Here is a 17,269-nt window from a genome sequence, read left to right as displayed (position 1 = left end):
AGCATCTTGGTGCTACATTGTTTTTCCCTAAAATAGTGGTATTTCTCAGAGTGTTCCTGTGTCATTACTTCAGAACGATCACTGGTGTCTGATCCTAACTATTCATTGGAGTTTTAAGTGTTGGATAATGCCAGAGAGATGTGGATCTCCCTTAGAAAGGCATGTATACCTGTGTTGCTCAGTTATATGTTCTCTGTACACAGACCTACCAACTCCGTAACAGTTTTTCATGTAAATCAATACTACCTCTAATGCTTATTAATCCGTACTCGTTTTGCTAAACAAACATATTTTGTAAAAATCACTGACTTCAAGCCTTAATATCTGTGCTCATCACTGTTTTAAAAATGTTTAACAAAAATTTCATATAAGAGAAAAATCAGGGGCTGGAGAGATGGCTCAGAGGTTAAGAGCACTGGCTACTCTTCCAGACTATTTGTATAACAGCTGTGTTCAATTCCTAGCAACCACATGGTGGCTCACAACCATCTATAATGAGATTTGGTGCCCTCTTCTGGTGTGTAGACATACATGCAGGCAGAACACTGTATACATAATACATAAATAAATCTTTAAAAAAAAAAAAAAAAGAAATCCTGCATGTTTAAAAAAAGAGAGAGAGAGAAATCAGACGTAATGTTCTGCAGGAAACTTCAGTTCTTCCTTCAGAGGTTTTATGCTGATGACTGACTCAGGTATAGTCATCTTCATGAACCTTTCCAGTTACCACAAGCTGTGCAACAATGTTATCCTTACATTACAAACATTTTTTTATCCTGCCACATACTTACGATTCTTTTTTTTTTTTTTGAAGCCCCACTTGGCAGTTTCTTTCTTTCTTTCTTTTATTTCATAATGAACTCAATTTCACACATCATCCATGGATTCCCCCTGTCCCTCCTCCTTCCCTTCCCTGCCCCAATTCATACCCCATTCCTACCTCCTCCTAGGTAGGTCTCCCCTGGGGAGTCAGCCCAGCCTGGTAGACCCCCAGTCCAGTCTCCTCCTCCCTACACCAAGCTGGGCAAAGTGTCCCAGCATAGGCCTCAGGCTTCATAGAGCCAGCCCATACACCAAGGACAGGTCCTGGCTCCACTGCCTGGGGCCTCCCAAACAGTTCAAGCTAATCAAATGTCTCACTTATTCAGAGGGCCCGGTCCAGTTCCATGGGGGCTCCTCAGCCGTTGGTTCACAGTTCATGTGTTTCCACTCATTTGGCTATTTGTCCCTGTGCTCTTTCCAATCATGGTCTCAGTATTTCTTACTCATATAATCCCTCTTCTCTCTTGCCGATTGGACTCCTGGAGATCCACCTGGGGCTCTGCCATGGATCTCTGTGTCTGCTTCCATCAGACACTAGATAGGAGTTCTATCATGACAGCCAGGGTGTGTGGCTATCTGATTACCAGAGCAGGTCAGCTCAGGCACTCTCTTGATCATTGCCAGTAGTCTCCTCCACCCCCAGCTTGATCCTGTAGATCTCATCCATTTCTCTGTCATTGGACAATCCCTGTGTCTTTCTTAGGGTCCTCTTTACTAGGTAGGCTCCCTGGAATTATGAGTTGCAGTCTGGTTATCCTTTGCTTTACATCTAGTATCCACTTATGAGTGAGTATATATCATGTTTGTCTTTCTGAGTCTAGGTTACTTCACTCAGGATGATATTTTCTAGTTCCATCCATTTGCCTGCAAACCTCATGATGTCATTGATTTTCTTTGCTGAGTAGTACTCCATTGTATATATGTACCACATTTTATTTATCCATTCTTCAGTTGAAGGGCATCTAGGTTCTTTCCAGGTTCTGGCTATTACAAATAATGTTGCTATGAACATAGTTGAGCATGTGTCCTTGTGGTATGATTGAGCATTCCTTGGGTATATTCCCAAGAGTGGTATAGCTGGATCTTGGGGGAGATTGATTCCTAGTTTTCTAAGAAAGGGCCATATTGATTTCCAAAGTGGCTGGACAAGTTTGCATTCCAACCAACAGTGGAGGAGTGTTCTTTGCTTTGTCTTGATGAATAAGAGATTCAGAAAAAATCAATCACACAGTCACTGATTATTTTGACTATAGGTCTTTCCCTATGTACCTTTACAGGACATCTAGTTTTATCTTCCTGTAAGGCAATCTTAAGGAAGGGATTAATGCTCAAGTGTCTTGAGTGCTTGAATTATTCTGGTCAACATATTAAATATTACTTACTTTTATTTGCTTTCTCCATACTTATCTCACTCTACACTTCATATTATGAACAAATATTATCCATGAAATTTTGTCAGTTTGAAAAACAACTCTCATCTTCACTGAATAGTTCAAATATATGGCATATTAAAAGGTCTCCATATAGTCCTTATTTTACTCATAACATAACCAAACTGTTATTTTTAAGAGGTAATATTGTTATATTATAGGATGATCAAGCACATATAACAACTTCTTAAAGATTCTTATGAAGGGAATATAAAGGAGATAGATGTTGACTATAAGCTTCTAAAATACCAGCTCTCTTGCTCAGAAAATATTTTGAGATATTTGTTTTCTACAAATGTATCTTAGATGTTTGTTTCTTATATCACAGCTATCAAAAAAGGATGTTTAAACCAGAAACATCTTATATCCTATCCACACATGTTTTATTTTAATATTTTTAAACATTAGACTAGAGAAAATGTAATGGGAGAGCAACAAATGTGAACATTTTCACAGCTTTCAAGAATGGTATAAAGCTGGTCATGTCATAATCATTTCCTATGTAGCTCATCTGGGCATTGATTTCCTATGTACTTGCAGTTACCAAATACCCAAATCCCTTCATGACTTAAACTATCTGAGATGTACTAGACTGGACCTGACATCTAGTTCTCACATCATAAACCACTTCTCCATGGTGACCCTCTGCATTTTGGTTGGCAGAATTTATAGGTATATATCGTAGTTTCATTGTACATTGACTACATAGCTATTTTTTAATGTAGCAACCAGCTCACTTCTTGTAATTGTTTTTATTTTTCCTGGAATTATTTTCACATAGCAACAGATCAACTGGAGAAGTGTAAAGCACCAAAGGTAACTGGTATGGACAGAATTCCCAATAAGAAAGAATTTCATCATAATGTTAGCATGGTTTACAAATGTAGAGGAAAGAAGGCACATAAACACTCAACCTGCATCAATGGAAGGTGGGATCCTGAGCCAACCTGTAGAGGTAAGCTCTTGTTTGCATTGTCTTCTAGTGGTTATTCTAGTCCTTTCTCACCTGTGATAGCAGTGTCTTTGAGTTACTAAAACAATGGAAGTTTTTGAGTGTTTCATATGTGAATCCTGAATTGTTATCACTTTCACCTCTCCATCTTCCCACTCAAACATGTTTATACAATTGAACCTGATGAATCCATTTTGTGTTTCTTCTGTGTTTGTGTGTGTGTGTGTGTGTGTGTGTGTGTGTGTGTGTGTGTGTGTGTGTAGGAATAAATTCCTGTGATTTGATAACCTGTTTGTTGGCTTACTGATCCATGAAGAAGACTGATTATTCCTCTCTAGATGCTCTTTAGTTACCCGTAGCTCTTCATCTAGGAAAAGGGCCTTGTAAGATTTTTCTCCATCCATGTTGACATGTCAACTGGTATTGTCTTGTTTAGGTGTCCATGCTTTTGAGATTTCATGTGTTCAAATACCCAGTCATGTATGAAGACACTGTATCATAGCAGACATACTGGAAAAATACTTTTTAATAGAGAATATGTCATAGAAATTTTTACATTACATCTGTGATTGATCTGTAATATAAAACACTCAAGCAAACTTGATAAAAATGAATTCACCTTGTGTCCTAATGGCCCCATTACTCTCAGATTCCCATTACTTCTAATTCTTTTATTACAACAAATGCTCCATGCTATTCCTATGCCTATGCTGAATCATCATGCATTTCTGTATGAATGTATATAGTGTCGATCTAATAAACTATTCATTCTTGTAGTAATCAATCTGTTATTGTATAAAACTGACTCGTTTGACATTTCCAGTTCCATGTAAATAGCAACAAGTTCATTCAACTACATTTGCTTCCATATATGTATTTGTCACTATCACTTTGAATGCCATGCCTCAATTGATATTTTAAATTATTTCTTAAAAACTTCCACAGAAAGTATTTCCATGTGATTCAAAAATCAACCTATTATGTACCTTTTCATGAGCAACATGTGTTATTTTGTGGTTGCCTCTGGTTTTATCATGACTGATATCATGTTGATTATTGTCTGAAGTAAGGTGGTAGTTGTTTTTCTTTCCTGTATGGCTAGCTGGGTATTGAAAGAGTGTGGGAAAATGTATTAATGACACAAATATTAATTATTTTCTAATAGTTCCACTCTAAGTAGAAATAGAAAACAAATTGATTATTAACAATCACTAATAAAGCACACTTTCACATCATTAATCTAAAAAACTGAATGTGAGGTGTCTTGTTTTTCTAGCAACTTAGACAAAATTTTTTGGAAATATGAAATATAAATAATTATTACATTGTCATAATTAAGTTAATATTTAAAGAAAATTATTACTTCAACAATTTAAGATACTATTTTTGGTCAAGAACTTTGGTTTCTGATATTTTTTGGGAGCAGAGGAAGAATCCTGCCCTCCTCCACCACAGATTCCAAATGCCCAAGTGATGCAAACCACAGTGAAATACCAGGATGGAGAGAAAGTATCTGTTCTTTGTCAAGACAATTACCGAACACAGGACACAGAAGAAATGGTGTGCAGAGATGGGAGGTGGCAGTCATTACCACGATGCATTGGTCAGTATCTCTGACTTATTTTACAATGAGAATTCTGGTGTAGGGGACGGGATGACATAATTTGTGGAGACATAATCCAAAGAGTTTGTTTTTATTTTCCAATGTAAAATTTTTATCTAGGTTCCACTCTTTCATTTGTGTTCTTCATATAGTAAAAATTCCATGTTCTCAGCCCCCTGAGATAGACCATGGATCTATTAAATTACCCGGAGTGTCAGAAGAAAGGAGAGACAGAGTGGAGTCCAGAATTCATGAACACGGTGCTACACTCAGCTATGTTTGTGAGGAGGGATTTAGGATGATTGAGGAACACGGGGTAACCTGCAACATGGGAAAGTGGAGTGCTCCACCGCATTGTGTCGGTGAGAACAGCATGAAAATTCAATTCCGGTTTTAGAACAAGTCCTTGTTGTTAGAATCTTAAATGGTCTTATAATTAAAAAAAAACCCTGAACCAGATATTGGGGTGAAAGCTGAAAGATCTAAGAAGCAGGGCAAGTCACAGCCACCACCTCTTACCTCACTAACTCTCAGCCTGAAAAGCCTTACCCACTAGGCCTCTAGCCAAACCAGTTTACTCAGCCAAAAAGGCTCCAGCCTACAAAGCCTCTAGCTGAAAGGGACGCTCCTGCCAAAAAGTATTTAGTTTCTCTTTCCTCATGCCTTACATACCTTTCTCAGTCCTGCCATATTACTTCTTGGGATTACCGGCTTGTGTGATTTCCAAGCAAGGGCATGAGATCTCAAGTGCTGGGATTAAAGGTGTGTGCCACCACTGTCTGGCTCTGTTTCTCCTCTAGACTTAGTCAATCTCATATAATCCAGTGTGGCTTTGAACCCACAGAGATCCAGACAAATTTCTGCCTCTCAAGTACTGGGATTAAATGTCCAGTCCGTTAACATTTGACAGATTCAGAGAAAATATTCTATTATTTATCATATTTTTGTGAGTGCAAATGTTGTACCTAATTCACTTTCTATCCTAACTTGTATTACCAACTATCTTTACATGTCTTTCAAACTTATACACTTTATACATCTTTAGTGAGTTTCTTTTCTGAATTTGTTAACAAGCAAAACTGTAACTATAAGTATCTATCTTCAACTTCCTCAGGGACCTGAGAAGGAAATAATATTACCTAAGTAATCAGGAAGTGAAAACAAGCGACTTCTAACAATGTGAGAAATGACAGAAACAGCTGACTACCGGGATGGTCACCTAAGATTTCTCTGCAATGTTGAGACATCTTTGGCCTACAGGCCTAGCACATCTGACAGAATCATCTGTGGAGCAGATTTTTCTAAAGGGTTGTCCTATCTTGTCTTGGCAAGGTTCAGCAGTCCTTTCTTTTGTATCCTGCTTATTCATTTTGGACAGCATACTGTCAGCAGTTGAGGCAAGGACACTTTCTTGCCCAATCGCTAACTTGCCACAAAGAAAGTGAACTCCTTATGTAGTTTCTTTGATGCCCATCATTTTCTCTGATGTAGATGAATTTCCAAATGGTCTTGTTAAATAAAAAACACAGTGCCAGATGGTAGAGAGATAGCCGGGACTGACCTACTCTGGTGATGGAATGGCCAAACACCCTAATAGTTGTGCCATAAACCCCATCCAAGGACTGAGGAATCTGGATGCAGATATCCAAGGCTAGGCCCCGGGTGGAGCGCTGGGAGTCTAGTGAGAAAGAGGAGGGTTTATATGATCGAGAATTGTTGAAACCAAGGTTGGATAAAGCACAGGGACAAATAACCAAACGAATGGAAACACATGAACTATGAACCAAAGGCTGAGGGCCCCCAACTGGATCAGGCCCTCTGAATAGGTGAGACAGTTGATTGGCTTGATCTGTTTGGGAGGCATCTAGGCAGTGGTACCAGGTCCTGGGCTCGTTGCATGAGTTAGCTGTTTGAAACCTGGGACTTATGCAGGGACGCTTGGCTCAATCTGGGAGGAGAGGACTGGACCTGCCTGGACTGAGTCTATCAGGTCGATCCCAGTCCTAGGGGAGACCTTGATCTGGAAGAGGTGGGAATGGGGGGTGTGCTGGGGGGAAGGGGATGGGGGGCAGGAAGGGAGAGAACAAGGGAATCTGTGGCTATTATGTAGAACTGAATAGTATTGTAAAATAAAATTTAAAAAAAGAGAAAAACAACAACAACAAAAAAAAACACAGTGCCAGATGTAGGGATGAAAACCTGAGACATCAGGGAAATAGGGAAAGCCACAACTAATCTCACCTCACCAACTCCACAGCTTCCAAAAGTGAGCTACTTCCTGTCTAGCCACACCTATATGCCTTGCTGTTCTGCCATCTGATTTGCTCTCTCTGTCCAGCTACATCACTTTCTCTTCCTGCCCAGCTCTGCCACTCCCTGTCTATCTGTACAGATCTCAAGACCTCCACGGTTAACTAGTGTTGGAATTTAAGGTGTATGCCACCATGCCTGGCTCTGTTCCCTGTGTGGCCTTGAATCACATAGATTGACAGATCCCTGCCTGCCAAGTAATAGGATTAAATGCATGTGCCAACACTGCATGACTTTTGTTTACTATAGTGGCTGGCTTTTTCCTCTGATCCTCAGGTAAATTTTATTTGTAGACACAGTACACTGGGGGACACAATACATCACCAAGTTTCCCCTTTTTTGTCTAATAAAAATGAAAAAAAATTTAAAAAGTTATAACTAATATAAGAAAAACCATATACAATAAGTACAATAACTATATACAATATATACAAGTAATAAATATGTCAATAATTTCTAGGCCATTTGCGTTTGACAAATTCAGAGAAAATATTTCATTATCTATCCTATTTTGGTGAGCCCAAAGTGTACCTAATTCACTTTCTATCCTATCTTTTATTACCAACAGAAAACTGTTTTCATATCTTTCAAACTTACACACTTAACACCTCTTAGTGAGTTTCTTTTCTGAATTTCTTAACAAGGAAAACTATAACTATCTAATCTTCAAGTTCTTCAGAGACTGAGGAAGGAAATAATATTACCTATTAAAACAGGAAGTGCAAACAAATGACTTCAAAAAATGAGTTATGACAGAAACCGCCAGTGTGGGATATCTTTCTATACACTGTGAATATATGTTGTTCTGATTGGTTGATAAATAAAATGCTGATTGGCCAGCAGCCAGACAGAAAGTATAGGTAGGGCAAGCAGATGAGGAGAATTCTGGGAAGGGGAAGGGCTGAGTCAGGAGTTACCAGCCAGACACAGAGGAAGCAAGATGTCAAGACAGAACTGAGAAAAGGTACCAAGCCATGTGGCTAAACATAGGTAAGAATTATGGGTTAATTTAAATAAAAGAGCTAGTCAGTAATACACCTGACCTAATGGTGAAGCAGTTAAAAGTAATATAAGCTTCTGAGTGATCACAAGTGGGCTGCAGGACTGTGGGGGCCAGGCAAGACCAGAGAAATAGTCAACTACACTCTGAAGTATACTGGTGCTGCCAGGAGCAAATATGTCTCATTGTCAAAAAAAAGAAAAAAAAATCTATGATTTTTGTTGTTGTTGTTGTTGTTTTTGGTTTTCAAGACAGGGTTTCTCTGTGTGGTTTTGGTGCCTGTCCTGGATCTCACTCTGTAGACCAGGCTGGCCTTGAACTCACAGAGATCCACCTAACTCTGCCTCCTGAGTGCTGAGATTAAAGGTGTTCACCACTGCTGCTCAGCAGAATCTATGTTATTAAAACATGTTCAATGCCATAATCTGTAGACCTCTGAAGTGTTTGAAGATGACATATTTATCTAAAATATATTTCTGTCTGACCTTTAAAACATACCTAATATGACTATAAGTTTGATTGTAATAGGTGACTAAATAATAACTTACATTTCTTTATATCCTAATTAATTGGTAATAATTTTTAAGAACAAGCAATTTGCATTACATTGTCAAATCAGCTACATAGGTACAATATTTTGAATAAGACTAGAAATATATGTACACTATTTTCTTTAAAAAATTAATCTCAATTTTGTATCAATATATAAAATTTGTATACAATATAAAAAATCCAAATCAATGTAAAATATTTAAAACTAGTAGTTGCTTTCTACCTTTTATCTTTCATATCCATACTCTCTGTTTTTTTTCTTTTCAGAGTATATTCAATAATCTACCCTTTGTCCATCATGTCTATATTTTTTTCGGAGTAGATTCAATAATTTGCCTCTTATCTATAACATCTCTTTTTCTTAAACAAGAACCTCAATCCAATTTCCTTTGTAATTAAGCACCCTAAACAGTGACAATTATCCATAACCCACTGAAAGACCGAAAACTTCCCATCTCACCTCTTGGGAATGTGGGTATCATGGTCTAAAAATTACTTCCTGCTGTCTGGGGGTGAAGGCATCTTTAGGGGATCCTGACAATTTTGGGGATAATTGTTAAATCTGTATCATTTGCTGTCCAGTCTGTGCATAATGTGAAAGTGAAGGGCTTCCCTCAAGTCCTTCCTCTAGTAGTCTGTAAGGCTGGATCATCTCAGCTAGCCATCTCGAAATTGTCCTGAGCTGTTTGTAGTCCAAAGCCGATCTTTGGGTGGTGTTTGTTAGCTTAGTTGTGTTATCATTGTCCTGATGGTATCATCATTGTGGGGCCCCAGAATCTTTTTGGAGACTTCAGAGCTTGAATTGGGTCAGATTATTCCTTTCCATGGTAATTTTTTCCAGGTAGTTCTCTCTTCTTCTTTGGATGATTATTTGTCCAAAGGTTTTTAAATTCCTCAAGATGGTTGTTTTTGTTTTCCTAGAATGACAAAAACAAAACCCTTCCCCAACCCTAACTTTGGGGAGTTTCCAAATCTAATCTTTATCATAACTTCTTTAATTGCTCTGGGAAGGAGTTTCCTCTGCAATTATAGGAAAGGGCTGAACAGAATTTGACATAGAGGCCTGTGAGAGGCCTCTCAGGGCATTTCCTGAGGGTAAAGGTAAGAAATTACCTTGTTAGTTTCTTGTTGATCTACATTCCGTAGTCCAATGTCTGCCTTTGCCATATCTTTTGTATAATGCAGAAGGGAGGGGCATTCTGTTGAGATTATTCCTTGAAAAAACACTGTTTCTAGGAATGCCCTGTTTAAAGTCCCTTCTTAGGTAACCTTGTTTACTGCAATTAAAACATCTGACATTACTATTTTTCTTCAAACTTCTGGAAATCACCTCTCTTATTCAAGTATCATCATGGTCACAAGATTCAACATTCATTATATCTAGGATCTATTCCTCCAAGGGTGCTGATCTTGCCTTTAATGGCCTAATTACCCTTTTGCATTGTGCATTAGCATTTTCAAAAGCCAGAGATTCAGTTATTATCTGTCTAGCTTCTGAATTTGGCAACATTCTATTTACTGCTGAAGATAGCCTTTGTAAGAAATCAGTGAAGGTTTCTTTTGGGCCCTGTATAACTTTTGTAAATGACTCAGTTTTCCTTCCTACTTCTTCAATTCTTTCCCGACCATTCAAGGTTGCCATTTGGCATAAAGCCAGGGTGTAGTCATCATAAAGAGATTGTCTTTCTACATTAGCATAATATCCCTCTCCATGAAGTTGATCTTGGGAGATTTCCATACCTCTAGCCCTACTTCATTGTTCAAAGGTCTTGGCCTCATTCTTCTACCAGGCCCTCCATTGTAACTGGGGATCAGGTTGTAAGACAGCTGTAACCAAATCTCTCCAGTCTTGAGGGAAATTCTATTACAAGTTGATCACAAGTTTAACATCTGCCACACAAATGGGGAAGGCATACCATATGACACTATAGCTCCTTTGAATCTCCTAAAATCTAACACATGCACAGGAGTCCAGTCAGCTCTTACACAGCCTTGAGCATTTGTCAGTTCCTTTAAGACTGCTGGAGAGATTAAGGTTGGCTGTTTGAAAGCCTTAGGCTGTTTCTCTGTAACCATGTAATGTAATGGTAACATTGGTCCACCTTTAAATCCCTCTCTCTGGGTCTGAATTTCTCTACCATCTGTTTTAACAAGTTTTTCCAAAATTTTTTATCTTGGCACTCACATTAAACAATCTTTTTAATGATAAAACAGAAATGGTCAAATAAATAATATTTATAATTGACATATAAATCACATCTACATTAATTATCCTCTCATTTAATTGTTCAATTTTCAGACCATCAACTGTATTATCAAACAAAGACAAAATTCCCTCTATTATAAAATTGTTTCCCATTTTTTTTAATGTGGGAAAAAATTCTCTTTTAACTAATTTCTTCCTAAGAAATCCCAATTGTCTCACCAAATCTGCAGACAATGATGATTCAGATTTGAGGCTGACTGCTTCTTCATAGAACAGTAGAAACCTGAGCATGTTTCAAGGCAGCTACATAGTATGGTAGCACCCAAGATGGGGATCCATGGAGAGCCCATAACCCACCAGGAGAGAAGCCAAAGAGCCAGCTATCTGCAAGTGGAAACCAGAGAAAGTAGCTAACTCCTTTGGCTTTTTGGAGCCCAAAAAACTATGGAGTTTGCTGCAGAGAGGCTGCAACAAGAACTTAGCCATAAAGGAAAAAAAACCTCATTATGGAAGCTGTAGAATGACCCAGTGAGTCATATAGTATACTCTTTAGTCTGTAGTCTGTATATCTCCACTTGCAAGTGCTCATTGCAATGAGCCATTGGTCTGGTTTGAGGCCTCTGGCTTCTGCTACATTATTGGTCCTGGGCCCTCACTGGGACTCCTCTTAGATATTCTGTCATTTCCCTGTGTTATGGAGGTACTGCAGCTTTGGATATGCAGGACCAGTCCTTTCATGTGCTCCAGCAGTTCATAGATGGGGTAGAGGCTTTGGTGGGCCAACCCAAAGCCCTTGTTCTGGGCCTGAGTGGTAGCTGGGTTGGTCACACAGCCTGCTCTTCATCCTCACCACCATGGAGAGCTCTCCAGCATTGCCTCAGCTCGCTCACCCTAGTCAGCAGGCAGCAAAAGATGGGGCCAGTTCTCCTCTCATTCCCTTGGAGCAAGCCTTGTACTCCTCACATCGTGGCCAGGTCTACTTTGTTGCCCAGGCAAGGTGCAGGGTCCACTCTCCCAAGAGCAGCAGCCTATGAGGGGCAGGAACAGCTCTTCCACTCTCAAGACCCAAGGACCAGCTCTCCTGCCTGTCATAGGTAGCAAGGGGAGAGTAGCTATGGCATATCCTTATTTCTTATATGTTGAATTAAATATATGGGACTTTCAGTTGTACATTGCTGAGACTTAGGTTATAAGCACAGAAATTTCCCAAATTACTTCCATTGGTCATTTACTATTAAATGTGAACTATATATTTTTGATGTATGAAATATTTACATTATATCTATAATGAAACATCAAACTGCTCAAATCTCTGTATACAGATCATTTGCAAGTGAAACAATTACTAGTATGTTCCATGTATCTGTTTTTTTTTTAATTTGTGTTTGTGTTCTTTGTTTATCGATCTTATTTTTTATCCTTTTGCTTTGGGGAAATAGTTCTCAGTACTCTTATTTTGGTATGTATCTATTATTGGTTCTGAGTATACAATTTGAGTATGCTATCTCCAATAGCTTCCTAACCACCTGTTACTGAAGTCACTTTAGGTATTTGTACATGTGTGTCATCCTCTACTGATGCTGACATTTTATACTTCAATTGAATCTGGAGACTGTTCTTAACTTTAAAGTCAATTTATAGCTCCCAGTTCCCATGTTTTATTGAAGATTCTTTTAGCAATCCCTGTTACATATATTGAGCACCATTCTCAAATGTTAGGTTTCACCTCAAGCATAAATATAATTTTATGAGCAGAAAGATTATCTATACATACCCTTCACTTTACTAGTTATTTTTCTCCTAAAGTCTTAATTACTCTTTTTATTTCTATAATGAATACAGGCAGTTATTCTTCCAGATGGACTCTCTATTAGTGAAAATCCTCTTTATCTTCTTTTATCTGATGATGTCTTCATTACTGTCTTTCCTGGAAAGGACCTAAACTTTAAGGCTGATATCCATTCCTTTCACTGCTTATGGCCTCCATGGTTGTAGATGGGAAGTCACTTTCCTTTGGATCTTGATCAGTGTGACTAGTAATGATTTTATACTGATTTTTTTCAAGATGTTTTCTTTAAGCAGTTTCAATACATGTATCTGAATAAACTTCCTGGGACTTGCCCTGTTTGAGTTTACTCAGCTTTTAAGGATGCACATCTATGCCTTATGCCCAACTTTTTTCATTTTCCTTCATGCTAAAACATTTTCTTTGGATATTGACCATTTCATTTTTCCTCTCAACAGTGTTGGAGTTCAGTTCAGTTTCACGATGTTCCTGTTGAAATCTTACTCAACAGAGCATTCCATCAGTGTTTGATTTCCATCTTTTCCTGTGGCCTCAGCAGGACAATCAGCAGTCCAAAAGAGAAACAATGGCACACAGCCTTGTGCAGTTGTTGACTCCTGAATTTCTTAACTAGAATTCTCAGTGTCTTCCTTCTTCCTCTATTGGTTACTCAATATATTATGTCCAAGAATTCCAGTTGTTCTTAGGAAAAGTACAACCTATAGATATCTATACTTACTTTGCCCCTGTCAGAAATACAGAAAGCCTAATTTGCCTTCTGTGACTTTATAAGCTTTAGTTTATTGTCAATGAATATGTACATCTAAAACATGATATTGAAGATCAGGAATATGTAAAGCAATAAATACTCCAGTGTCTAGAAAACAAAGAAACTTTGCCTGTCTACACTGGAGTCTGTGTGCTTAGCTGTTAAGTCATTTACTAGCACTGGGAGGCTTCAGAGCAGACATGCTTATTCCAGTTAAGTAAGTGCTTTAGGTGAAAAGGAAGGAAGAACTTGTAACTCTCAGTTTACATGATTGGAATTTCTTCTACTAATCATTTCTGTAGCTAGATATCAATAAAGTCTTGATTAGCACTGTACTTTCATTGGTTCTCTTTAAGCATGCACTTTGATTTAGTTTCTCAAACATTCAAATGTTGTGTTCTTAGGTTCAACAGGGAAATGTGGGCCTCCTCCACCTATTGACAATGGAGACATCACCTCCTTCCCATTGCCAATATATGCACCATCATCATCAGTTGAATATCAGTGCAAGTACTTGTACCAACTGCAGGGCAACAAGAAAATAACATGTAGAAATGGAGAGTGGTCAGAGCCACCAAAATGTTTACGTAAGTACCTCATTCTGATAGATTACAGGAAATTCAGTTTCATGATATGGATATTTTTCTATTAAAAATGACATTCACAGACTAAAGGGCTATTTTGTTTACTGCTTCACTGCCAAATATTAGAATGTGAGTAAAGCAAGATTTTTACTTTCTTTTTATATGAAAATAGTTGACAAGTATAATTATGCATGTTACTCTTTATTATTGAATTTTTACTAACATGTATAGATGTCCATAAACCTTGATGTGAACATGTTATTTCCATACCCCTTGTCTTAGTCAGTGCTTTGTTGCTTTGAAAAGACACTATGACCCTGACAACTCTTATAAAAGGAAGTACTTAATTGGGGATTGCTTACAGTTCCAGAGGTATAGTCCATTATCAGCAGGGGAGGCAGGGAGCATGGTGGGACACAGCAGACATGGTGGTGGGCAAATAACCTAGAGGTCTATATTTGGCCCCGAAGGCAGTAGGAAGCTATAGACACTGGGACTGTCTTGGGCTTTTGAAACCTTAAAGCCTGTCCCCAGAGACACACTTCTAACAAGGCTACACCTACTCCAACAAGGCCACAGCCCCAATCCTTTTTAAGCAGAACTACTCCCTGATAAATAAGCAATATATGAGCCTATGGAGGCTGTCCTAGTTAGGGTTTCTATTGCTTCAACTAAACACCTTGACTAAAAATAAATTGGGGAGAAAAGGGTTTATTTGGCTTATACTTCAATATTGCTGCTCATTGTTAAAGGAAGTCAGCACAGGAACTCAAACAGAACAGGATCCTGGAGGTAGGAGCTGATGCAAAGGCTATGAAGGGGTGCTGTTTACTGGCTTGTTTTTCAGGGTTTGCTAAGCCTGCTTTCTTATAGAACTCAGGACTTTCAGCCCAGGATGGCACCACCCACCATGGTCCCTCTCCCATTGATCACTAGTTGAGAAAATACCTTACAGTTGGATGTCATGGAAGTATTTCCTCAACTGAGGCTCCTCTCTCTCTCTCTCTCTCTCTCTCTCTCTCTCTCTCTCTCTCTCTCTCTCTCTCTCTCTCTCTCTCTCTCTCTCTGATGACTCCAGCTTGTGTCAAGTATCAAGCTGACATAAAAATCAGCCAGTACAGAGGCCATCCAAATTCAAATCACCACACCTGTATACACACCTTGCAGTTTTTAAATCCAGTGTCCCTCATATAAGCTTCCCTTAGCTTACATTAAATCATCTAGCTTGTATCCATCACCATCAGGCCTTCAAGAGGAATTTTAGTTTTTCTTTCCACTGTGTGATAAGAACACAGTATTCTTTCCTGTGTTTGGCTCATTTCACTTAATGTTCTTGAATGACTTTTTCTAACTAAAATTATAAAAATCACCTATAATGTCTGAAAAATATTTGACATAAAATATATCACATTGTTTTTATACATTCATCTATTGGTGGGCATCTAGACAGTTTTTTCATCTTGCTTTCTGTGACATATCAATGTGTAATAAAAGTATACATCCAGATTGAGTAGGTTGATTTCATTTCCTCTGTGTACATACCAAAAAAGGGATATAGAGATTGTATATGGAAAATCTATTTTTAAATTTTTATGAAATCTCCATATTGTTCTCCATAGTAACTGCACAAACTCATGTTCCCATCAACAGCTTTCAGTTTTCTTTTCCACTACACACTCAGGAGCATTTGTAACTTTTAAGGGTTCCTTTTTGTAATGCCATTCTAACTGGGTGATAAGGTATCTCATTGGAGCTATGATTGGCAGTGAAATGATAGCTAATAATATTAAGTATTTTTTCCCCTCACTGGCATATATGTTTATTCTTTTGAAAAGTGTCTGATAATTTTACCCAGTTTTGGGTGGCTTATTTTGCTTTTTAAAAGTATTTTGAATTCTTTATTTATTCTTGATATAGAAAACTCCTTACATGGCATATAGAAGCCCCTGACAATGAAAAACTGACAATTATTTTCTCCAAGTCTACAGGCTGTCATTCCTTAATTGTATTGATTATGTTCTCTGCTATCCACAAGTATTTATTGTGATATACTCCTTTGGTCAAGATTTGCTTTTATGTCTTATGTTTTGGGATTCTAGCCATTCAGCATCCAAAACCAGTAAAGTGTTACTCTGTTCTTTTTCCTTGTAAGTTTAGTGTTTTCGTTCTTACATTTGTCTTTGATCAAATTCGAGTCAATTATTTTTCAGAATGAGAGACAGGAATCAAATTTTAATCATGTCCACATGGATATCAATTATCCTTGTATCATTTCTTGAATATGCTATAAGTTCTATTATATGTTTTGGAAACTCTATTAATATCAATTAACTGTAGATGCATACATCAATTTTCAAATCTCTTTTCTTATTCATTGGACCCTTCATGCCAGTTTCATGGGATGTTCTGGTTACTGTGGGGCTCCTGGTGTATCTTAAATACAGTATTATGATGTCTCCAGATTTTATTATTTTTGCTTCAAGATCCATTTGTTTACTCATTCTATTGTACTTCCATCATTTAGATGCCCCCTTGTACTGTTATCCATCCCCTTGCTCCAAGTCTCCATGCACACTGGGAAATCTTGGAACCCAGGGGTTCCAAGGCTAGGGGTTCAGAGGGCTGTGAATATATAAGTGCAAGGAACAACTTGAAATCTATATCTGGGGCAGCTTGTTTATTGGGGTATCAGGCTAGTTCATATATAGTTTGAAGATAAAGGAACAAGCAAAATACACCTAGCTTGCATACAAAGGTGAGATTGGGGGCAGGCAGGCATTTATCAGTTCAAATACCAAAAAGTTCCCAAGCAGGATGGAGTGCAGGGAGGGAACACAATAGATAGAGAAGTGCAACAGAGGTAGCTTATCCCTTAGTTTATTAACTGACAGGCTGTCAACCAAATAACACATGTTGGCACCAGCTTTCTGGTGGGAAGGAAAAGACTCTCTGGCTTTTAAAACAATATGACCTTTTGCCCCCATGAAGTAGATCTAGATTTTTCAACCTAAGTCAGAAATGAATGCCTGACTCCTACTATAAAATCTCAGAAAGATTTCAGCTTATAAGCACACTCCACTGTCTTGTATGATTCTGTAAATCCACATATGTGCATGAAAAATATTATTGGGATTTCACTGAGTATGCTAATTGCCATGGGAAACATAGACTTTTAAAAATTAATACTAATTCTTACAACAAATTAATATACAAATTTCTCCATTTTTATCTTTTCAGATTCTATCAGCAATTAAC

General features: G+C 38.0%; 1 protein-coding gene across 13 annotated transcripts in view; it reads left to right on the top strand.

Annotated features, from left to right (window-relative positions):
- LOC102923317 (complement factor H-related protein 1-like) overlaps positions 1 to 17,269 on the top strand; it is a 256,566-nt gene that overhangs the window by 134,154 nt on the left and 105,143 nt on the right. For 7 of the 13 annotated variants that reach the window (XM_076547540.1, XM_076547546.1, XM_076547539.1 and 4 more), the window contains 3 exons: positions 3,034 to 3,207; positions 4,631 to 4,807; positions 13,835 to 14,017. The exons of 1 other annotated variant lie outside the window; for it this stretch is intronic. In XM_076547540.1, coding sequence (XP_076403655.1) covers positions 3,034 to 3,207; positions 4,631 to 4,807; positions 13,835 to 14,017 — 534 coding nt within the window. Of the gene's footprint in view, positions 1 to 3,033; positions 3,208 to 4,630; positions 4,808 to 4,959; positions 5,220 to 13,834; positions 14,018 to 17,269 lie in introns of those variants that run through there. 5 more of the 13 variants (XM_076547544.1, XM_076547543.1, XM_076547550.1 and 2 more) reach the window with 4 other exon arrangements.

The sequence above is a fragment of the Peromyscus maniculatus genome, chromosome 11, assembly GCF_049852395.1.
Source record: "Peromyscus maniculatus bairdii isolate BWxNUB_F1_BW_parent chromosome 11, HU_Pman_BW_mat_3.1, whole genome shotgun sequence".
Taxonomy (NCBI): Eukaryota; Metazoa; Chordata; class Mammalia; order Rodentia; family Cricetidae; genus Peromyscus; species Peromyscus maniculatus.
This window is presented reverse-complemented; position numbering and strand designations above follow the sequence as displayed.